Source organism: Trachemys scripta, chromosome 7 (genome assembly GCF_013100865.1).
Source record: "Trachemys scripta elegans isolate TJP31775 chromosome 7, CAS_Tse_1.0, whole genome shotgun sequence".
Lineage (NCBI taxonomy): Eukaryota > Metazoa > Chordata > Testudines > Emydidae > Trachemys > Trachemys scripta.
The window spans coordinates 57,775,946-57,800,056 of NC_048304.1; the positions used below are offsets into that span (position 1 = coordinate 57,775,946).

A 24,111-nucleotide genomic window follows, 5' to 3' on the forward strand; every position below is an offset into this window, starting at 1 on the left:
TGGCTTCTCATTGGTCCACTGTGATGCTTCAGCAGTTCGCTCCATGCAGAAATCTCCGTACTGTCCTGAGCACGGGTTTCTACTGTCTAGTTCAGGGGTTCTCAAACTGGGGGTCATGACTGCTCACAGAGTCACAAGATGTTACATGGGGGTCATGAGCTGTCAGCCCCATGTGACTGACAGCCCTGAGCCCCCATTAAATTAACCTCCCTCCTATTTTTCATTTATGGGGGGGAGGGGGGGAATCACAGTCTGAGGCTTGCTGTGTGAAAGGGGTCACCAATATAAAAAGTTTGAAAACCACTGGTCTAGTTCCTTCTGTCCTCGCCCCCACCCCAACTTGCAGCATGCTGGCAATGGGGTCAGAGGACTCTGGCAGCCATCTTAGAATACCAGCCTCAAGAGATCAAACACCATGAATCAGACACCCAAAACCCACGAGATTGACACTAAAACTCATGAGATTTTTCTAACAGTTTATACTGTGGGGTGGGTTTTCTGTCTGTCTATTGATTGTTGAATTGCCCCCATCCCTCCCCAGTGTGAGTGTGTCCATCACAATCAGCGTTGGGGTGAGGTGATTTTGGCCCTCGCTGCAGGAGCACTCACCCCACTTCTGCCTTGCCCCTGCCCAGCAATTAATTCTGCCCCCATTGGGGGGAGGGGCTGGGACGGATATGGGTTCAGATCTGTTGTCCATTGCATTTGGGAGGCAGTGGATACATTCCCAGCCTCTTGGCTGGTGACTCAGCTTCTCTACCTCTTTGCTCAGCTACTGCAGCGCTCTCCCCTCTGGCACTCTTAGAGTGCTGGGGATGGGGCTCAGTACTGCCAGAGCTCGGAGAAATGCCAGGCTGAGACAATCACTACTCATCATCCAACCAGCACCCCGTATCCAACCATTGTCCAATCACTGCCCATCATGCAACCATTGGCCCAGCCTCCAGAGATCTGGTGAAGGCCTCAGTAACAAACCAACATACGGAAGGAGAGAGCAGGGGTGCTGGCACCATTTTTATAGTGACGGTGCTGAAAGCCATTGAACCAAACTATAACCCTGTATAGGATGGAAACCACTTCAAGCCAGGGGGTGCTGCAGCACCCCCTGCACCCCTAGTTCCAGCATCTATGGGAGAGAGCCTCTGCAACTCCCCAGCCCAACCTCTGCATCACACCAGGATCTCCACAGTGCTGCATGCTGCAGCCCTACCTTGATATGCTCCTCTTACCTCCAAATGCCCCATCACTGGGGGTAGCAGGCTGGGGGCTTTGTCAGGCCTCTCCCCCCTCTCCCCTTCCCCATGGTGCTTTATGTGGAGGTAGGCAGGAGCCTAAGTCGTTCTTGCAGGACATAGCTTAGATGCCTATGCTGCCTGACTCCAGGAGAAGGGTCACTGGCAGTGGATCGCAAGCAGAAACAGGTGTGCTCCACTGCGGGTAATACCACCTGGAAAAGGGAGGTGAACAGGAAAGAAAGGAGGGAGGCTCAGATTCCGTTTGCCTAATTTCAAACCCACCCAAACATTGTGGATTCAAAGGTTTAACTTGATCTCAAACTTCATTGTACTGATATTCTTCTTGGGTGACCATATTATACGTACACCATCGTTACTCTGTACTTTCAGTGCCTGAAACGTGGATTTCCCACGGCATCCTGCACCTTAACCTCAGTGCAGTCACAATGTGCAAGAAAAATAATTTCACTGGGACTCCATTCGTTACCATGCCCGACCCCACATTCCAGGGAAGTACCCTAGTCTAGGCTAGCAGTTACAAAGGCAGCCTCCTTCTCCTCCAGAGTCCCTGCTGAATTCGCCCTTGGTTTGTGCTCCGCTTGCTCTGAGCACACCTACTGGATTGGGCTCCACAGGAAGATAAGCAGGCACACGCCTAACCTCATCTCATTTGAGGGACATGCTGATAGGCATGAGTTAGGCACCTACCTCAGGCAGGCGTGCATATGCCCAGAGGCAGAGACTTGGGCACCTTGGGGACTTTTAGAGCAAAAAGTGAAGCCCCGAATGAATTTAAGCACCAACAGCATTAAGTGGCAGCCAAGTGGGGATTTGTGGATGGGAGTAGTATCTAAAGCCCAGATTTGTGTATCTGTCCCATAACCCATGCTGTAATTGAGGTTCCACTCCCTGCACAGCAGTGTCAGAGAGCTAGAAATACAGGGTCTGTTTACCACTTTCCTCAGCCCATTTACCAGCTCTTCAGGAGCCGTATGATAAACTGAACTGGATTCACCTACACTTCATTAAATTCCCTTTGAGCCATTTCTAGTAATACATTAAACAGAATTCTCTTACTGATTTGGGGAATTATCAACTTCAGTTTTAATTACCTAGAGAAGAATATCTCTACCCAAGGCAGCCTTACAAAAGGTGTGTTCATTGTGAAAAGCTTTCCACAAGAGAGACACAATGATAGAAATTGTAACTGAATTCACCCAGCATTTTATTCATAGATTCATGAATTCTAAGGCAAGAACAGACCATTATGATCATCTAATCTGACCTCTTGCATAACACATAGGCCATAAGGACTTCCCTGAATTAATTCCTGTTTGAACTCCTTAACATTAAGTATATTACGTCAACGCTATTACCTTTATCAACCAAACTTTTAATTTCATCACATGAAGTTAATTTGACAGGATCAATTCTACATAAACCCACGTTGATACACATGAATTATATTACTCTCCTTTTATTCTTTAATAATTGAGTCCTGTATCAGCTGCTTGTCGCCTTTTTATTTATTTAAAGTGAATTTAATAATTTTGTATTAAACTACCATGAGTTCAGCTCCTGTTGCTACAGTTTCAAGCTCAACAGAGCGCACATGATCTCTGATGCTTTTCTCAAATTTGGAGACTCTAGGAACACACAGTGTCCCACAGATAGTGACCACAGACAACCACAAGTACAGTTATCTGCACCACCTTAAAGCACTAAGTTACAATTACCCATGCCTAGATAAATCCTACAAAAACACATGCAATGACTAAGCCTGTACTCATACTCACACATTCTCAAAGATATTCCAATGGATCTCTCAATAGATGATGATTGATAGAGGGGGGATTCCTGCTGGGGTTTCCCATGGGGTCTTCCATTGGGGTCCTTCCATGGGTTACTTTTACTCAATCAGGGAAACTCTTTTTATATTGTACTTTTGACCACATTTAACACCTTATACATATGTCTGAGGGTTTCAACTCTCTTTTCCTTATCTGTACTTCTACACTCCATGAATATTGGGGTCCCTCATTTTTCATAGGTTGTTCTTCGTTCCTCAGTCTCATTAGCATCTATGCACAACATGGACCATACAGGTCAGGACAGGGCTCTCCATCAGGTGTCTCATGACATTGGACTGTACCTTGCAGTCTATTGCAATCCAGTTTTTTGTAACATTACCTATTGGCACATCCTTTGCATTAATCTTGTGACCTTGCTGGCATAGGGTTATCCCTAGGTAACCCACTTATGTCAGGTGTTCTTAAGCCTATGGCCTAGTACTTAAATCTATTTAGCATACGTTGATTACACATAAAATAGCATATGAATTGACCATTGACACCACATAACACAATGACAAATGGATGATTAAATTAACTAATTGACTACATGCTCCAATATCTTGCCTAGGATCAATGTCAGGCTGACAGGTCTATAATTACCCAGGTCAGCCTGTTTACTCTTTTTAATAATTGGTACAAAATTAGCTTTCTTCAAGTCTTCTGGAACTTTCTCAGTGCTCAAAGAGTTATTGAAAATCAACCTTAACAGTTCAGCAAGCTCCTCAGCTTCTTATTGTCCTTAACTCTGCTGGCCATAGATTTCTTTGTGTTCCTTGGCTTTCCTAATGAATATTCTATGATACCTAACTTCTGATTTATATTCATTACTATCAAACGCCCCTTTCTACCAGATTGGCTTTTTAACCAGTACAGCCTTCTTCCTGGATTGTGGCTTTCTGGGCATTTGGGAAGGTGTTCTTAAATAATTCCCAATTATCATTCACATTTTTCTGAGGTAATGCTTCCTCCCCTCTGATTTGTCTCATCATTGTTATCAGCTTTGTGAAATTGGCCCTATTAAAACACCAAGTATATATATTACTGATCTGGACTTTATTCTGCTTGCAGATTATAAATGTGATCAAGTCATGATCGCTTGTGCCTGAGCTATCATTACTTTGTAGTTCTGTGGTCAGTTCTTCATCTCTTAAGATAAAGAATACTCCCAGGTTGGTTGCAACACTTTGTGACTATAGAAAATTGTCATCTATAATATTTAGAAATTCCAAGTAAGTTTTAGTACTGGCAACCTTAGACTTCCAGGATACATCACACAAATTGAAATCCCCCAGTGATCATGCAGCTTTTTATCCTCTGTGTTGTGGATAGATGCATAAATAGGTGGTCATCCTGCTCCCTAGTATGATTTGGTGGGCTGTAGCAGACATCAAATAGAACCCCATCCTGTGCTTTCTCTGTTAGGACACTGATCTATAAGCATTCAAGATCATTTTCTTCTGACTTGGAAACAGGTAATATCTTTTTTTTTTTTTTTTTTTTTTTTACATGGAGTGCCACTCCCCCCCTCTCCCCTTTGCCCACTCGATCCTTCCTAAATAGGTTATAGCCATTGATTTTAATTCCAATTGTGCAAATCATCCCACCAGGGTCCAGTAATACCAACTGGTTCAAATGTATACTCATAAATGAGCAATTCCAATTACTCATTTGCTACCCAGGCTCTTAGCACTTGCTTACAGACAGGGCCGGCTCTAGGATTTTTGCTGCCCCAAGCAAAACAAAATAAATAAATAAAAATTATGCTGCCCCTGAAATTGTGCTGCCCCAAGTGGTTTGCTGGTGCCTAGAGCCGGCCCTGCCTACAGACAACTCAAGAATTTCTTTGTGTCCTTTGGTTTCTTGATCAATTTTGTTCTCAAATCTCAAGTTTGTGCTGATTGCTCATATTTTCCCTCCATTTTTGCTACGAATTTAATCCACTCCTGACTACTCTAGCCAGTCTGTCCCTGAGATTGATCCCCCTTCTATGAAGTGGAGGCCATCCAAACTACACAGCCCTCTTTCCTCATGGAAGGTGGACAAACGTTCCACAAAACCAAAACCCTCCACCCTACCCCACTTACCTAGGCAGAAGATTTTGTATGTGAACCTCTGGCTTCTTTCACTTGTGGGACAGGTAGGACCTCAGAGAACACTGCTTGAAAATTCTTTTTGTTTGGCATGCTTCCAAGGGCTTAATGACAGGGCTTAATGCTCATCTGCTGCATAACCTCACAATCTTAGCTTTTCTTTGCAAGAGACTGATGGCAAGGGGCTCCCCCTGCTCTGCTGGAAAAAAAAAAGTGTCCTGCAGAAAAAAATCCATGTGAAAACTCTGGGCCCAAACTTGCAAGGTTCAGAATATCTCACAGTGCCTTCTTGTGAAGATCAAAAGATTGTTAAGGGAAGACAAGCCCATTATGATCATCTAGTCTGACTTTTTTTTTTTTTAAGTGAGTGGTTGAACACAAGCATATCTTCTGAATGTGATGGAGAATCCATCCAGTTATTCCAATGGTTAATTACCTTCCTTGTTAAAAAATTGATTTTTTTCTGATATCAACCTCCTGTCATTGGATATTGTATACTTCGGTCTGCTAAATTAGAGAGAAGCCACTTAGATCAGATTTTTTTTCCATGTGAAGGTACCTGTAGTCCATGATCAAGTCACCTCTGGAAAGCTCAACATTTCTGAGGACTGGGCCTCTAGTTTCTTTGCAAAAAAGTAATTTTCTGCCAATTACTTTTTATAGAAATGCTTTATTGCTGCAGTCAATAACCCTGCATATCACAGCACAAATAACCAATTACAGTTTAAGAAACTAATAATAATAATTCTGCAAGTGGTAATACTGAGAAAGAGATGAACATACAGAAAAGGATACAAAACTATACATTTAAGTTACTAGAAAGTTACTAAGTAACTAAAAAAATTCTGCAGAATTGTGAAGTGTCTTGTATAAACTATACAACACATGCCAGTGTAAAGTTGATTAACAGTATAGAATTACCTATGTACAAATGTTTTATCTAAATACAAGATCAGCTGCAAGTTTTAACAATTATCTTCTATACAAAGACAAGTGCTTTCTAGTTTTCGGTTCTTCATTGGAATATACAGATGTTGCAATATTTCAAACTAAATAGTAATAATAATAATAAATCACAAAATAAAAATTCTCCTTTAAAAAATTTATTTTGCATATCTAGGCTAATGCTGTGAAAATCCAGCCAGCAATATCTTTGCTTTTGTATTTGACCCTCGGTGTATCAGAATACTAGAGATGGATCTGAACCAGATTCACAGTTCCAAACACACCTGAACTGGGGGTGGGGAGAAGGGAAGAGTTCACATCCATGGCTTCCCTTCATGGCTAGATCCATTCTCTACAACAGACCAAACCAGGAAACTGGGTCTCAACACCCCTTGACTTTATGAGAATCTGGATCCAGAGTCCACTTTGGACTAGACTGTGACCCAGCCCAATGCAGTCGTGTAAGGGAGTAAAACTCTACCCGCATGCACAGCCAGTTCAGAGCTTCCCACATCACAGCAAGGATGTGAGAAAGGGCTGCACACCCAACACTGTCCACCCCAACAGCAGGAGGGTGGGGAGTGAGTGGAGCCAATGCCCAAGTCAAAGGAGCCGAACTAGTGAGGGGGGCGGGGAGGGAAATGTAAGGGAGAAGTTGTTTCTTCTTCACAATCCTATTCCAGGGCTCCTCTGGAGGCGTTACATGGCCTACTGTCCTTTACAGGCTCAGTCAAATTCTTTGTGAATTGCCCTGTCTCTACAATGTGCTGAAGCAAAGCCCTGAATCAGAACTCCAGGAATATTTGGCTCCAGGCCTAGATCTAAAGTTGGCAGCTCAGGCCCATCTCTACGGAACAGAGGGCACCATGTTGTGATGGTGGCAGTTTGTTTCCTTTAAATCTCTCCCCCATAAAGGGTTAGTTTAGGAGAATCCTGAGACTTCATAGGGGTTTAATACATGAAAATATTTTAAAGATGATCAGTCTTCTTGAATACACATTTATAATTCTAACCTCGTGGGTGTTTGTGACCCTGCCGCCGTATTGGATATGATGCTGCAGGGAGATTTTCCTTGGCGTAGCCTGACATTTTCTGGACAGGACTTTGGACTGACAAGACATGGGAAAGGGAGCCGGGTGGGGGGCTTTCCACTAGATCAGAGTGTTTTTATTATGCAGACAGCAATCAACACAATAGTTTATGGATAATCTATGGATAATGCCATAGAAGTTAAATTAAGCACATGTCCTCTTTGACTCAAATTCTGCTCTCACTTGCACCTCTGCAGCTCCTTGACTTCAGTGGGGATGAACAGGAGAAAGAGAAAGAAAAGACAATTCTGCCATAGTTTTGCTGTTCAGCTGGAAGTACATCATATAAGAGGAGCTTGGAATGTGTATTTTGATGGTGAATGGTCACTATCATGATCCAAATCTAGGGAGAATGACAGGACTCATTAGAACCAGGGTAAAAGCCTTGGGACGGCTGCAAAAGATCAACAGAACTTCCTTACTAAGGGTGATAAAGCACCATTCAGACTTGCGTATACCACCAGATGGCACTGTGGTAAAGAAGGAAAATGAAGTTTCTGAAGGCTCAGTGGGAAAGAATCAACATGAAAAACAACATCAGGATGGGTGAAAAACAGTAAGATACAAAGTAAAGGTCCGATTCTGCAGCCCTTACTCTCATCAGCAGTCCTATTGATTTCAATGGGACTACACAGGATGATTATTTACACGTGTAAGGGTTGAAATATCAGGCCCTAATTCTGCTTATGAAAGAGGAATTGGGGAAAGACCATGGATGACAACGGGATGGCTAACAGTCTCATACACAATTCTTTTGCAGCCTATTTCAATTAGAAAGTATGTATTTGTAAGACAAGATAAATTGGTAGGGTGTGGGGGTGGGGGGGGGAGAGTCTTTAGCAGTGTATTGTACAGCAGCTGGCATAAGCTATGCTAAGCTTCCAAAATATCAAACTAACTCTAGTAATGTTTCTCAAAAGGTCCCGGTCAGATGAGACTGCAGACAGCACTACCCTGGAGATGACTCTATGTTAATTTTTAATCCTTGCAGCCTTGCATGCATGAAAATTTATTAAGAATTTGATGAAGACCTGGTATTTAACCCACCTGAGTCGATTTGCTTAACCTGTTCACCAAACATAAAAAATACCACGTGATCTGGGTTTTAGTGAACAGACCATGGTCACTGCCGGGACGTTGGGAAGAAGGGTGTTCAGAAAGGGGCCCAGATAATTGCACTTTAGAATGTAGCAGACACAGGCAACAGACTGCATGCATGGGGAAATGAGGACTGCCTAGATGGTAGAAGGGAGGGTTCTCGCCTGCCTATACTGGCTGAGTGTGGAACGTCATGGCCCCACCACAGCGACAAGTTTATGCCAGTGCAGCTTGATAGATTGTCCAGAGATGTGCAATGTTTTTAAGCATCCCCAAAACAGGTACATGTTATTAACAAAGACCAGGGCCAGTAAGCTTGGAGGGAAAAAAAAAAAAAAAACATGCACGCACGCGTGCCCACTCACACAGGCTTTAGAAACCACTGGTTGATGTCCTCTTAGCATCCTCACTCATTTGCCTCAAATAAATCCACAGATTTTTATCAAAAAGATCAAGACAAAAAATAATGTCACATTTTTATGGAAATTTCTCTAATCTGCAGTTCTTCCTTTCCAGTGTCCAACTATTTTCTTTGGGCCAAACCCTTGCTCAGTGGGAGTTTGCCTGAGAAAGGATTGAATAAACCCTGGATAAAGACCTTGGGATTTGGTCGAATATTCCAACACGTAAACAGATTTCCTAATGAACTAAGAGGCCCAGTGCAACTCCCATTACTGTCAATAAAAAGATTCCCATTGACTTTATTGGGAGTTGGATTGGACCCGAATGGAGCAAGTCAGCTCTTAAAACTAGAAACCTTTTGCAATACCTTTTAATTATGACTTTTCCATTTCAATGATGCTGACACTATGGTCTGGTTTAATGAGGTCTGGGATTGAGACAACCTTCACCTTACTCTGGTTGAAAGAATGATTCCCTAAGAAAGCTCATGTACTTTTAAACATTTGGACAACTCTACCCAGTACTCCTCACCCTGACTCCATACATGTTCCTCTTCCCATCAAACAGTTCATACAATCAGCCATTCACAGGTTTAAAACAAACAAATCAAAATCACTCCGACCAAGGAATATATCAAAATTTGGGCTAAAATAGGAAGGCGGTTTCAACCTCAGCTATGTAGAGACAGGAGACCCTATGCAATATTTACTACTCCTTAATAGTTGTTTTCAACACCCCTTCTTCATGTTGTCAAATTCTTGGGTGAGTCACGCAGAACACAGCATTAAAGAAGGCAAACCATTTTCAGCTGTATTTTTTTTTTTTCTAAAGAGCTCACATTTTACCAATAGTGTCCAAGCCCCTTTGCCAGCGGCTGGAATGACAGTTACATCAGGGATATGTGCAGGTCTATCAACTATGTAGTTGATTTAAAACAAACAAAAAAAACCCCCCAGAACAATGAAACTATTACATATTAAAACAAACATTTTACATCCACTACTCTCCATTTACAAGTCACAAGTGCAATATTCTTTGAAAAATTTTCTCCTGAGAGAAAACCCCCAAGAAGCAGAGTTTTTAGTGTTATGCTGTGGGTATGCGTTGGAAACCACATTAGATTTTTGTAAGGCAAGAGGTTTAGGACCTAATAGGATGTAAATGGATCAAGAGAGAGTATTAAAAAGGGGTATTTTGAAATGAGACATTCTTTCAAGTTTCATTCTCATTGGACACATATATTACAAAATAAAGACTTTAAAAAGTGCTATATGCTTTGTGAGTCCTTTATCACAATATGTAAAGCATAATCTTATAGCCGCTGCCTACGAGAAATGTTAGTGGCAGTGTTAGCGGTAGATTAGATTCAAGGTCTCTCATTCCTCTCTCTCAGCTGTTCCTCAATGTCTGAAGCCATCTTCTCATCAAGGCTTAAATTGCCCCACATGCATTCTGGGATAGTTTAGAGCGAGCGGTCTTTTAAAAAGAAGCAGACTCCATGAAGCTGATGATGGTTCACACCGGACTTGCCGTACTCTGACGCCTTGCCTCATCCAGTGAAGCCTCCAGTGTCTCTTTGTACAGGCCAGTCTGAGAGATGAAACATCGAGAGGTATGGAACCATGATAACATACTGACAGATGTGTCAGGAGGGGGTAAAAAAAAAAAAAAAAAAAAAGTAATCCGCCAGCGCTAGGCTGTTAGCTGATTTTAAAAAGTTAGAGCAGTTTGCAGTAAACAATGATGCTTTTGATCTTCAGGAACATACAGAACCCCCACCCTTCCCCAGCCCCCAAAGATCAGACATGAAGGATTTCTGCACCACAGTCTTCAGGCTCCGTGTAATGTGAAGAGTTTGTATCCGAATGGTGGACCCCAAGCATTTCTTTATTTTCAACATTTGGCTCCATTAATGCAGGTTTTTCAAAGATACTCTTTTTGCTAGTATCCGGACAGTTCTGTACATATATTACTCGGTTATAAGCCTTAAGTCTCTTCCACAGCTGTACATATACTTTGCACTGTACATACATGAACAGGAGTCCTCCAGTGAAGCCAATAGCCACAACTACCAGCTTAGTCCAAAATGGCCATTCTAGAATCCCTGGAGAAAAGGAAAGGACCACATTAATATTAGTTAGGCTGCACAGTATCCTTTAAATGAGAGACACAGAATAGGCCACAATCAGAATCTCAAATCCAAACCCATCTGAATTTGGTAGGGGATTTGGGTTAAAATCCTTGGCAGTACTGTATGAAAGCAAACGGATCTGATCACTCCCAGGTTCCTTTATTATTATTGATAAGATGCCATAGGTGTACAGGGCACTTTACAGAAGAGGTAAGTCAGGTCCCAGACTTGAGCAGCAGACAGTCCAATTCTCAAAGTCCACAGGGTGCAAGCGTGGTAGGCAGTTCTCTATACGAGTACACCATTTTCTGTCACAGGGTTTGTTTAATGCAAATAGTTCTTGTTATACCAACAGTTATGTTCTCGTTTTTGAAAGCTTGTCAATTCCAGTTAACAGGTCTGTTCACACTCAACCCCCCCTACTTTACTTTGTGTAGAGCCCACTGGGAGTACTATCCCCTACAGGGTATAACTAGCAACTCGCAAACAGTTCAGTCTCCTTTATACCTCTTCCTGCCCACTCAGTGTTCACACAACATATGGATTCACAGGCTTTGAGGCTGAAAGGGATCATCTAGTCAGACCTCGTGCCTAGCATAGGCCAGACAGCTTCACCTAGTAGTCCCTACATCCAGCCCAATAACTTGAAGTTGAACTACAGCATCTCTTTTAGAAAGAGACGTCCAATCTTGATTTAAAGGCTGTAAATGGTGGAGAATTTACCACATCTCTTGGTAAGCTTACCCTCGCTATTACAAATGTGCAGTATTATTTTAGTTTGAATTTGTCCCTATTGAACGTCCAGACAGTGGATCTTATTATAGCTTTGTCTGCTAGAATTAGAGACCATTAGTATTGCATACCTTCTCCAGCATAGGTACTATACGTATCAACCCTCTCCACTACTGGCTGGTCAGGGGCATTGCAGGAAAGACCATGACATCATGCTGATCCATCCATTTTCAAGTTTCATGGAGAATCAACAATATTGTAACAAATCCATGACCTCCTCGGACACCACATCTGTCACTGTGCTGCACACACCTGACCATTCAGAACTGCTCAGCAGTGGCAGGGATAGAACTCAGATTCTCTTGCTCGAAAAGCACAGGATCCTGCCACTTGGTTACAAATGCAATCTCATTAGCTGTTAGCAGTATAGGACCTATGCCACGCAGCCCAGTAGTTCAGATTCTGTCCAACGGAAGCAGTGGTGCATGCACGCATGCACACACGCACACTAGCCAGCTTACTGTAGTACTCATCAGATTGCTCATTTCATTTGAATTCTGAAACGGAGTACAGTACCAAGTACTAAAAGTTCATGCTATTCCTATTTATGCTCATCTAAAATATTTATCTAAAATGACCTGAAGGCTGTAAATGTTTGAAAGCACATGCTTTTCATAAGCATATTGATCCCTTGCATTAAAAGGCCAACAATTTTCACTACTGCCATAGATGATGCTGTCAGATGGAAGAGAGACCAGAAGCTTTCATTCAAAGCAGCCTCTTTGCTGAACAAAAATCAAGTACAATCAAACTACAACTGAAAATGAAAAACGACAGTAAGTCATGAAAATGTATATTTTGAAGAGTGGCTGCACTCTGAAAAGAGAGTGTAAAAATGACTGTGGGCTTCCAAGTTTATTGACGCTCAATTATTTCCACAGCAAATGTGCTTTGCTTACAAGTAAAATATATTTAAAATATATCCACTGCTAGCCCTTCAAACGCAACCTGAGATCTCAGAGTCAGGCTAGGTTCTTTGTGGTTCATGCATCACCACCAGGAATGAAATTTCAGCAGGACAAATTCTGTCCTTAGTGACAACTGTGTCAAAACATCATGTAACTGATTGGACTTTAACACACAATTCTCTTATTGATGAACAAGGAGTAGCTGAATCCAGCTCCCTCTCTTTTTAGCTGTGCTAGCTCTGCAGGGCTACTAGGAATAAAAAGCAGGAAACACTTAGGCCTTGTCTACACAGGATTGGTACCAGTTTAAAAATAGATTTAGTTAAAGCAGTGCAACTTTGTGTGTGAACACTTATATTGGTTTAAAACTGGTTAGACTGGATTAGCTCACAGCTATACATTTTACTGGTGCAAACTAAACTGATAAGCCAGGTTTAAATTGATTTAAGAATGTCCACACACAAAGTTGCACTAGTTTAACTAACCTGGTTTAGAATCACACCTTTAGTTAAAATGGTGCAACTTTGGGCCTTATTTTAATTACTAAAGCCAGAGATCTGACAGTTTAAAAAAAGACATCTTGCTCAATAGATCTGCCTCTTTGCATTCAGAGTCACTTAAATATGAAACAAAATAAAGTAACATACCAGTAGTCTGTCCCTGTTTAATCTCTTCAGCAGTCCTGTCTATAAGGACATACAGAGACCACACGACGCAGGTGATGGCAATGATATGGAATGTTACAGAGCACATGATCTTCCTCCTCTCACTGGCCGTCATCTGCAACTTCTCCCACTAGCAAGAAATCCAGAAGGCAGAGCAAGTGGTTAGAGGTTTGTGGAAGCGAGAGCAGTGGATGAAAGGAACACTAGTGAACACACCTGACAGGCAGAGGCTGTTTTCCTCACAGTACACAGAAGCACTTCTTTTTAAAAGTCATTATGTCAGGTAGTTGCCTCAACCCACTAGTCCATATATCAGGGTGCAAGTTCAAGCAGTACTGACTGGCATTCCAGTTTCTCCCTTGTGACTTTTGGCCCCAATCTTACTCCCATGACTTCAGTGGGAGCAGGAGCAGGTCTTAATGATAAATCTCTGTGCTGGGCCTCGGTGCACTGTTGCTGCTCACACCTTATTTACTTGTACACACTCCAGTGGTGCAGCAGAGCTCGGGCTGATCCCAACCCCAGTTTTGTACAGCCTAAGCAACACTGCCTGTTAAGAGTGACCACTGCTCTGTGGCCGAATGAGAGGTGGGGGGCACCAGCAGGTATGCCTGGCAAAATGGTAGTTGCTCAGAAAGGTTTGGCACCGCTAATATAAAAACACTGCTATAGAAATGAATGGGCGAGCTAGTGGTCAGTGTGTGTTACATGCCCGTCTCTGTACCCAACCCACAGAGGATAGGAGTCTGTTATAGCCCCCAGGTGTAAAGCCTAACTTTAGTTCAAGCAATGGAAACTGATGCTTTTAGGTCTAGGTACTCAGTGTGTGTACACTGCGCTATTCGATCAAACAATGGAAGTTGCTACCTATGTTTTATATTCAAGTGCATTAATCCGGAACCACATTTCCCCTCTGAATAACCAGCAGAGACAATGAGATGAAGTACCATCTGAAATGCCCAGATTTATGCCAATTACCAAGCCGTCAATGATTCTGTTATAGTCCCATTAGAAACCACAATGTTTTGGCCATTACTAAGTAGGAAGGATGCAGAAAAATTAGACAATTTTATAGACATTTACCAACTACTGGTAATCACTCAAAAAAGGCTTTTATTTTTGATGCATTTGAGAATGGGTCTGGCATTTCAGTCTCATATTCACACTGGACAAACCCTTCACACACCTTCTCTATGTACACTGTGAGCCACGGTCTCTTCTCCATTACAGCTATGCAAGCCCATTGGGTTGCATTTGACAATGCATGGATGAATTTGTATCCTTTTTCTCTCCTGAGAAGAGCGTACAGAAGAGAAAAAGGAGCTTGAGGCTTCCCAACCACAACTCCCATGAGGCACCGTGGCAGCATTTCCAAATCAAAATATTTTTGTGTTTGGCCAAAATATTTGTGTTTCCAAATTCTGCCAAAAATCGTTTCCTGTGGAAAACTTAGATTAAAATGATTTTTTATTTCATTTTCATAAAAATTTTCCATGGAAAAAAACTCCTATGTTTTGACCAGCTCTACTTCATAAGCAGGGTTGTTGTTTCCTAGCTCTCTTAGAAATCTCTGACTCTCTCCTTATGGGGTCAATGGGTCAAACACTTTACAGACCTGATTCATGACTGCTTTAACTCCACTGGGACTTGAAGTTAAGCCTGGGATGATCAGTTTGGGTCTTATGCTACTGGCAAGCACCAAGCCTATATTTTGGCCTTCTCTTGTTCACAGTCCAGCTACAGGTTATTTTCTCCTGATTGACAGGATACGATAGAGGAGGAGTTGAGGATGAGATGTCAGCTTGACTGCAGTTTAATCTCAGGAATATTGAGCTTCTATTTTTGAGGGCTAATTCCATTTTGTTTGTGTTCCCTCCTCCCCATCTCCCCCACTTATGGTTTTGTCCCTATTATTTTTGGCACCTGGTTTCTTCATAATAGATTAAATTTTCAGAAATGATGCGTGGATTTTGGATTTGGGTGCCCAATGTGGTATGCCTCACAGGGACCAGATTTTTAGAAAATGCTGAGCATCCACTCAAGGTGTTCCAAATTTGACACCCCAAAAAACAGACACCCCAAACTACTAGCCAATTTGTTAATTTAGACTATTGTGTTTTTATCCACGCCTTTATTTTTATTTATTTTTTGTCTTCTCTTTGGGGTCTGACATCAGGGATGGCCAAAGCATGACCTGCAGGCCCAATGGCACCCAGGATGTTCTACAGTGCAGCTCACAGCTAAGTTCCTCCATAATAAGGAGGCACGGCTGGCAGAAACGACAGGTCCCAAAATGCAGGTCTCCATCGTGATCTAAGAGGTCTCTCTGTTCAGAACAGCATCATGTCCTGAGCTATATATTTTGCAGACTGCACTTCTGTATGAAAGATGAAGGTGGCTGAAATCTGCCAGTGCTAAGAATATTAGTGGTTCCTATCCAGAAATCCTGCTGGTGAGCATCAACTGCCTTTGAAAGACAGAGGTATTTGGGATAGGAAAATGGATACCGGACACACCAATGGACAGATCCTTGTGTTCTTTAGTATCGGTAAGGTAAGTCAGTGGGTGTATAGATGGCAGAAGGTGTTAAACAACAGCTGTTGGTTCTAGCAAGTTGAACTAGTAAAATGTTACTATGTATGTTTAGTGCAAAAAAGAAACAAAACATTGTTTTTCTAGGTGAATTTCATTGTACCGTAAATAAGATTTTGGCTTTAAAAAAATAATTTGCTACATTATTATTTTTTACGTAACCAAAGACTTCAATGGAATCATTTTACAAATAAATATGAAAAATACAGAGCTTACAATTCCCACATCTTCAAGAAAATTCATAAACCATATGGGTAACAGTACAGCAAATTCTGTGCTTTAGAGTGGGTCTCGGCTCTGAAAGGTGACTGTAGAAATGGTAGGTCCTAACAAAACAGATCAGTTCCTGGTGTACTTTCAGAGTTACAGCTGCTGACCTTGCAGACTACAATAAATGTTTCCTCCTTTTTATTCCTGTTAGCCCTGCGGAGCCAACCCAGTCACTGGAGAAGAAAATTGATTCTTTTCTGGCTTCGGCAGCATCAATTAAGTTCTGATAGCAGATTCTTTATTATTGGTGATGCATGAAACCAGAAAAAAATCCAGCTTGACTCTCAGATCCCAGGTTGCATTTTCACGTAGAAAATACAGATTATAAAATTGAGCAGACTGTATACGGAATCACTGAGGGGGGTGATAAGCATGGAGTCCCACTATGCCATGTTTAAAAAAAGAGTCACTTTTCCGAGCAGTGCCACACTTTTAAGGCAAATTATTTCTTTGGAACCAGTCCTTGGACCTACCTTTCGTAGAGGTTTTAATTTGGTCTCCATGATGAACTCATACTTGCAGAGTTCACAACATCGGGTGTCTGAGCTCTTGATCCACTGTTGCAGGCAGGCTTGGTGCACAAAATGAAGACTTCCTGTGCAGTGACAGGGGGTAATCAAGGGGCTCTCCTCGTCTCCTTCACAGTGACATATCCTGAATCAGGAGCAAAGCAGCTCATTAGGAGGCAGCAGCAGAGACAGGGAAACAACGTAGAGGAGGCTTTTAACATTTGTGATCACGCACAGTCAACCAATGCAGATCCCAAATGACATACATTTCAAACAAAGAAATTTATCAATAAGAAAAACCAACAAATAAAATAAAATGCGACACACAATAACTGAGCACAAACACTGCTAACTACACAATTTCTCTCTAGCTCACCAGGCAGACACACAAGGTCTGAAAGAGATTTGGTAATGAAAAGAGAAAGAACAGGATAAGTAATTACAACACATCATCTTGTCTACCAGAACAATAGTACTTTACTGAGAGTGGCATTTAAGCAGTACGGACACTTCCCATGACAGAACATGCTCACAGAGGTGTAAACCTAACTGTGGTTTACAATTAAAAAAAAACAAAACAAACAAAAAAAAAAAACGGAAACCACCACACACAAACTCCACAAGAACATGAAGGGCTAACCTACGAGGCCTGGATCTTGCCTTCTGGAACGGATTATTTCTAGTAAAAGTTACCAAGAGATGGACTCAGGCTGCAAAGCTCCGGTCTGACTCTTGCCAAAGTTGGGAATGTTTAGATCTTCTGCCCCATCTCTACTCACTCACTTTGTAATGGCTGCCAATGACAGCTACAGTAAGGTTCCCCATACTCTCTACCGATTAACCTAGCAGGCACTGAGTAGCTCCTCTCCCAATACATTGCCACTCCAAGGTACTGCAGTTCCAATTCCATTTCAAGTTCCAGTTAACAGAGACACTTGGTTCTGCATATTGCCACGGAAGCAGACTGATAATTAATTTCCTATGAGGTTGTTTTAAAAAGTTTGTGAAGAATAACATTGGGGGCATGAGTGCAGAAGGCCAATGAGGATGGGGCCAATATCTTCTGGAGCATCCCGCCTACCCACTGTTGGAATCCCTTGCTGAGTCCACGTGACCCAGCTGCTAGTTCACACCCTGACTGCTGGCTGAGGAGCCAAGTGGTGAAGGTGAGTGGGCTGGCAAGTATCACTGGGGCCCAGGGATGAGAACCAGCAATGAGGTGGATTGTGCTGAAAAATGGGGCAGGGTGAGTAGCACTGGGGAGGCAGGTGGTAACAGGGAAGGAGTCGGGAAGCAGGGGATACATTATGGGCCTTTGCAGGGGCTGGATCACTTGTAGGGGAGAGAGAGGAGTTGGAGAGGATGATTGGTAGGGGAACAGGGGATGTGCTAGTTCTCACTATACCGAGTGCCTACCCAAAACCAGGCTGAGGCAGAGTGGCAGACTCTGCACCCGAATGAGGGGGCAGAGCGAGGTAGCTGCCTCTGATGGGGCTTTATATCTTCCGGATCTGGTTAACTTTCTGCAGTGGCACAGTCCATCCAGACCACACCTCACTTGTTTGACCCCATGTGATGGACACGCATCAGGGTCACGTTCTGGCTCATCGCTAACAGCGAGCCCTTGAATTACACTTTTCACCTGAGGCCCTTTATGAATAGATACATGGAAATGAACAGAAAAGCTTTAAAAAAAAAAATCATATATAAGTTGATCAAATCTGGGAAGTGACACTTAAATGGCCCATTTTCCAATGACCGTCAGCAAAGCACATTGCTCTTTAAGCTAAGTTCAGCTTGGCCTTTAATATGTGTAGCTGATTCTCTCAGATATTCCTGGGTTTGGCACCAATAAAACCACCTTGGAACGCGGAGCTGTGAAACAAATTGCTTTGGGTTGCAAAGAATTTATTGACTCAAAGGGAAGCTTCCACTTAGCGGACTAATAAAGCATTGGAAAAGCAGCAGGCCTCAAACTGCACATATTAAAGCAAGGTGAGAGAACACAAAGGCAGAGAAAGCAGAGCAGGTCACTGCCGAGTGTGGGAGGGGACGGAGGAAGGTGTTCTCTGTAAACCAACCTGCAGGCATCCCCCGACGTGGAAACAGGGGAAAGAGGGGGGAATTTTTCTGACAGGGGAGAAGGGCAGTCTAGGTCACTGTCTTTCTCAACTGAACAGAGTGGTGCCCGCAGCTCTTTTGCTTTCAACCTCACGGAGGCACTGTCCTCAAATACGTCGTCATCCCCCATGTCATCAGAGCAGAAGCCTGTGCTTTCCACCAGCACACTGGAGGATTTTGCAGTTTGGAAGTGGCTTGGATAGCTCTCTAGTTCATGGAACTTATGCAGGCTGCTGGCACTCGAGCTGTGGGAGAAGGAGAAGAGGTAGCGCAGCAGCTTTTTGCTTCTTGATGATGTCTCATTGTCCACCTTGTCATCCAGGAGAGGTATATGCACCGCGTGGTGGTTCTCGGTTGCTCCCGAAGCGCTCGAGTAGGTGGTGCAAAGAGACGGCATGTAAGAGTGTTTAGAATTGCTAAAAAAAGGCCTGAGATTGAGCAATTTCTTCTCTTTCTGATTAAATCTGTTAATCCTTAAACACTGCTCCTGTGTCGGGGTCAGTTTGCCTTCAGAGCACGTTCGCTCCCCATAGTTAGAGCCCTCTGTTGTGCTCTGTGCCTTCTGGTCCATGTCGTTGAGGGACTTGGAGAATTTAAGAGCACGGGTGGCTTTTGCATTTTTAGCAGACTCGAGCGCATGGACCCAATCCTGCCCATGTGAGTTTCTTTTTGATGCCTGTAACGTGTCCTGACAGATTACTGTCACTGTGACCCCTTGTGTCAGAGAATTCTGGCAGTGAGGATTTTTCAAGACAACAGCAGACTGCACTGGACTGTGATGACAACATTCAGAAAACACTGCACTGGAACTGCATGCAGAACAGTGGAATAAAAGCACAGAAAGTAAAAACAATTATACAAGAGAACACATATAATCAAAGTGAAGAAACAAGAATTATGGCTAGTGTGGGGATGGTAAACACAGCAAGCAAACAGTAAGTGGATCCCATGGAGCAGCGCTAGACAGTATTCAAGAGAAACAAATGGGACATTTAGAATCGGAGCCCTAGATTGCTTACTTCCTGGTGTACATGATTTTTTTCATAAATTGGTCCTTATACAGGCCCACTGCAGTTCTACAAACAACAAACATTACCTGCAGATGTCCTGATTGGATGGTGTAACAGAAGTCCGAGAGAAGCTATGAGGAGCAGAAACGGAGGTTGGACTGCCAGCCTGCAATAAGAAATGACAGGTCAGCTTTTATGTAGCACCAGTCTTTAGTATCAAACACAGTATCTGGGGGCAGATACTGCATCAGATCCAGTTCTCTTGGGTTAGTTGTAGATGCGTGAGGTTTGTGGAGACAAGTACTGAATGTCAAAGAGCTTAGTTTGACTAATGAGCGTACACCATCACAACTCTTGGAAGAGGTATTCATATACCTGGAGCACACCTCTTAACACCAAAATGCAGCCTTCTCTGGGGTGGAACCTGGCAGCTTTTAAACTCTACAAAGAACAACAGTTCAGGAAATGAAGAATGCCATATTCATTCAAAGAAGGAATTAGACAGGGAGAGAGTATTTACCTAATTAGGATTTAGCTAGCACACAGGAGCTAACACTCCTATTCGAAAATACCACGGGACTTTTAATGACGACAAGAGGCCAGGGCCTTGGCTTTCTAAGAGTCAGATCATCAACAGTCCAGTATCCCAGACACCATTCTGGGGCATATGTTCAGTACCAGCTCCCAGGAAAGAGCGCCCCATGCTGAATCAGACCCCTCCCTGATGTGCTCTTTATACTTTGAGGTTTTATATTCTGGGTTTACACTGACAGGGCCTCCCATCTGTGCGGAGGCAAACCCTGGTGGCGCTTAGCTTGTGGAGACCTGACAAGATCACAGCCTGAAATGCAACAGCTGAAGAATCCAGAGTTCTGCACACCCAAATGAAAAATAAAGATCATCCATTTGGGCTGAAATTAAGAGAGGGAAAATGTAGGTTGAATCTCAGGAAAAGCAACAGACTAGACTGTGGAATAATCAACATGGGAAAGTGGTAGATGCTCCAGCATCTGGCACATTTAAAATTGGAATGGAAAAATCTCTAACACAAATACAGTATGGCGTAATCCTGCCCTGGCAGGGAATAGGACCACGTGACCTAACATTCATGTATTGGTGAATGTGAAATATTTCCACCATTCTGAAGTTTCCTGTGAATCTTCAGGTGAAGGAATCAGCTATGTGTAACCTCTATGTACATAGGTAACCTGTAGACAGACTTCCTCACATTCCATGGCTGAAGAATTTGCTGTGTATTTTGACCCTTGATGCAGAGTTGTGCTCTAGAATCCCAACTTTTATTTAAAAGTAAAATTATGTTTCTAGCCATTTTGGTTGCAAAGCAAAGCTTGAAAACCTGAACAGTGCATTGTCATCTGCCTGAGTCTGCAGGCAGCCTGAAAAAAAAAAAAGAGTTTTGAAAGGAGCTAAATGCCCCATTCATCTCAGTCAACCAAAAGATGACAATTTAAAATGACAGCATTAATGCTTTCATTGTTGAACCTTTAGCAGAAACATCCAGCTAATAGCTTGATCACAATCCCAGACTGCTTCACATTTCTACATTTCTTCAACTACCAGATACCTCAACTGCCCCTTATCCAGCTGCCAAAACTCGAGCTTCCCAACGAAAACTTTTGCAATGCAGTTCTGCAGGGTCAGTACAAAAATCTTTGGCATATAAAAACTAAAAATGTGGGACAGAGTTAAATACACAGTTTACTATCAAAATATATAGCACAGGGACTACTGTACTGAGTGTAATATTTAATCCCATATTTAATTTATTAAAACCCTCTGTGGTACATTTAAAATGAAGTTGCCACAAGCTTTAGGAATTTTACTGCAGAATTTAGGTTCAGCTTGCCACAGAATATGCATGACTTTACTTATAGATAGTTGGGTATCCTACCAGAGAGGTCACCTATAAAATAATAGTCACAGAAAACATCAGGCCAAAATCTGTTTGAATTATGTTAAGGGTGTGACAAACCAACAAACTGCACATCAACAGTTGGTTATATTAGCTTTGCCCTGAGGACCATAGCTCATATATTTTATACTATGTGAATCAACACCCTGGCAATAGAGTGAATCCTCACCTACACGTGTTGAGGTGAGTTCAAGACAGTGCCAGATGTTTTTTGGAAATTCTTTAGTTTTGTCTCTTTGTTTTACTGCCTTAGCATCAACTTCAAAACAGGTTTTTCTCGAACGTTAAATGTTCTTGTCTCCCAACATGATTTTTTTGTGATAATTGTGGTTGTTTTTCAAAAAAAACATCACTGCCACTTCAGTGTGGAAGCTGACATTTGGATCTGCAGTAATTATGCAAACGTGCATTAATGAGATTTTTTAAAATGCTGTAGTGTTTAAGGACATATTTAGCAAGCTTTTAAAAACAAAATATTGACCCAATGGAACAGCACATCACACTATGCCTTGGAAACACAAATGCAGATGTTGCTGGACGCACAGGAGTTTACTCAAGAGATAAAACACATCTCAGGCTCTTGAAAGAACAAGATTTAGAAAGTATCTGGCAATATGGACTCTGCATACAGGACCCAATCCTGGCTCTGCTTCCCATGGCAGGAAGGACCATGCAAACATCCTTGTAGCGAAGTAAGACTCATTGGCGCGGCGCCTCCTGCTGGTCATCCTAGGAATTAGCTCTTCTCCAGCTCAGAGCGCCCGCTGCTGGCTGGTGGCTCACCTGCCTCAGGCCCCCATGTCCCTCCCAGACCATGGTGCCCCTTACCTTGGGGTTCTGCCTACCACAGTACCCCAGATGCTGGGTCTCCCCTCCAAGGGGAACCCCCAACCCTCTATCCCCCCCTTGCCTCAGTGGCTACTGCCAGTCATCATCTACCCCTTGTTCACTGGGGCAGACTGCAGTGTAATGGCCACTCATCACTGGCAAGGGGGGCTTGGACCTGCTGCCATTCCCTGCAGCCCAGTACCTCTCTAGGCCCTCCTGTCAGGCCGCAGCCTGGGAGGTTGCCAGGCCGCAGCCTGGGAGGTTGCCAGGCCTGAGCTCCCCAACTCCGTCTGCCCCTTCCCCAGCACTGTTCTGTCCACGGTACCATTTGCTCCTTCAGGCAGCTAGGTCCATCTTTCTCCAAAGCTAGAGAGAGACTCCTGCAGCTTCTGGCCCACAACCCTCTTTTCATGGACAGCTGGGCCCTAATTGAGCTGGCCACAGCTGTGGCTGCTACTCCAATGAGCCTAGCTTGGCTGTTTTAACCCCTTTTCCCCAGCCCTCCCCAGGGCAGCCCTCCACCCAGGACTGTTTTAACCTCTTCAGGGCTGGAGTGGGGTGATCACCCTGCTACAGTCCTACAATGTCCGTGGGGGCTCAGGACAGGCCTGGCCCACACCTAGGGTGTCTGGGCATGGTGCAGAAGGGATCAAGAGGCTCCACACTCACTCCATGGGCTGTTTGGATATGGGGAGACCATTCAACCCTCAGACAGCTCTCCATGGGGCCCACAGAGGTTATTCTCGTGGGGGTGCGGGGACAGGGTGCAGAAAAGGGAGTAGTATGCCCCCCCCAAACTAAACAGAAACAAAATGGCAAGAGAGGGGCCTGGAGGATGGGGACTTTGCTGTGGGTTGTGTCCTTCCCCTCCACCCCTCCAACCAGGCTTGGAGAGAGAAGGGGTTTGTTTCTTCACTCCGATGGGCCCCGAACCCCTCTCCATTCAGGGCCACCAACTGGGAGAGATCGCTGCCTTGGGCCACATGGTCCAGTTGTCTCCTTGGGTGTCAATCAGCCCGGCAGGACCCACATCCTGCACAGAATTGGGGAGGCACTGGGCATGCTCACTACTTTCCTGACATCATTACCCAGAACCCAGGTGAGGCAGTCAGTCTGGTGCTTGGGAAAGGGAAGGGATGCGGGGGCCTTATATGACTGACCCTGAAGACAAAGAGGCACCAAGGTTTGATTAGTCACCTGTAGACAAAACCCAACCAGGCAGCTCCATCTGGCTTCAGGCCATGGAGGTACCAGGACCAATCACTTGGCCCATAATTTGCAACCCGCAATGGTAACTAGGGGTCTAGCATGCTTCAGTAAAGGGCCAGGCTGACTTTACATAGGGTTACCATACGTCCGGTTTTTCCCGGACATGTCCTGCTTTTTGGCAATCAAACCCCCGTCCGGGGGGAATTGCCGAAAAGCCAAACATGTCCGGGAAAATGCCGGCCGGGCACTTCCCCTCCCATGGCTGCTCTGCTCCGCTCCTCCCCTCTCAGACTTTAAGAGCCGAGCTGCCTGAGCCAGCGCTACCGGCTTCGGGCAGCCCCCCCTGCCTCCGGACCCCGAGACGCCGGCCAGGCACTTCTCCTCCCCGGCTCCAGCTGCTCTGCTCCGGCGGCTCGGGGTCCGCAGGCA

General features: G+C 43.8%; 1 protein-coding gene across 4 annotated transcripts in view; it reads right to left on the bottom strand.

Annotated features, from left to right (window-relative positions):
• Nucleotides 1-8,016: 8,016 nt before the first annotated feature.
• MARCHF8 (membrane associated ring-CH-type finger 8) overlaps nt 8,017-24,111 on the bottom strand; it is a 173,521-nt gene continuing 157,426 nt past the window's right edge. For 2 of the 4 annotated variants that reach the window (XM_034777697.1, XM_034777696.1), the window contains 5 exons: nt 19,799-19,878; nt 18,663-19,511; nt 16,546-16,726; nt 13,193-13,340; nt 8,017-10,818 (listed from right to left, as the gene is read on the bottom strand). In XM_034777697.1, the coding sequence (XP_034633588.1) occupies nt 10,514-10,818; nt 13,193-13,340; nt 16,546-16,726; nt 18,663-19,511; nt 19,799-19,878 (1,563 nt within the window). In that variant the 3' untranslated portion in view covers nt 8,017-10,513. The remainder of the gene's footprint in view (nt 10,819-13,192; nt 13,341-16,545; nt 16,727-18,662; nt 19,512-19,798; nt 19,879-24,111) is intronic. The other 2 variants (XM_034777698.1, XM_034777699.1) reach the window with 1 other exon arrangement.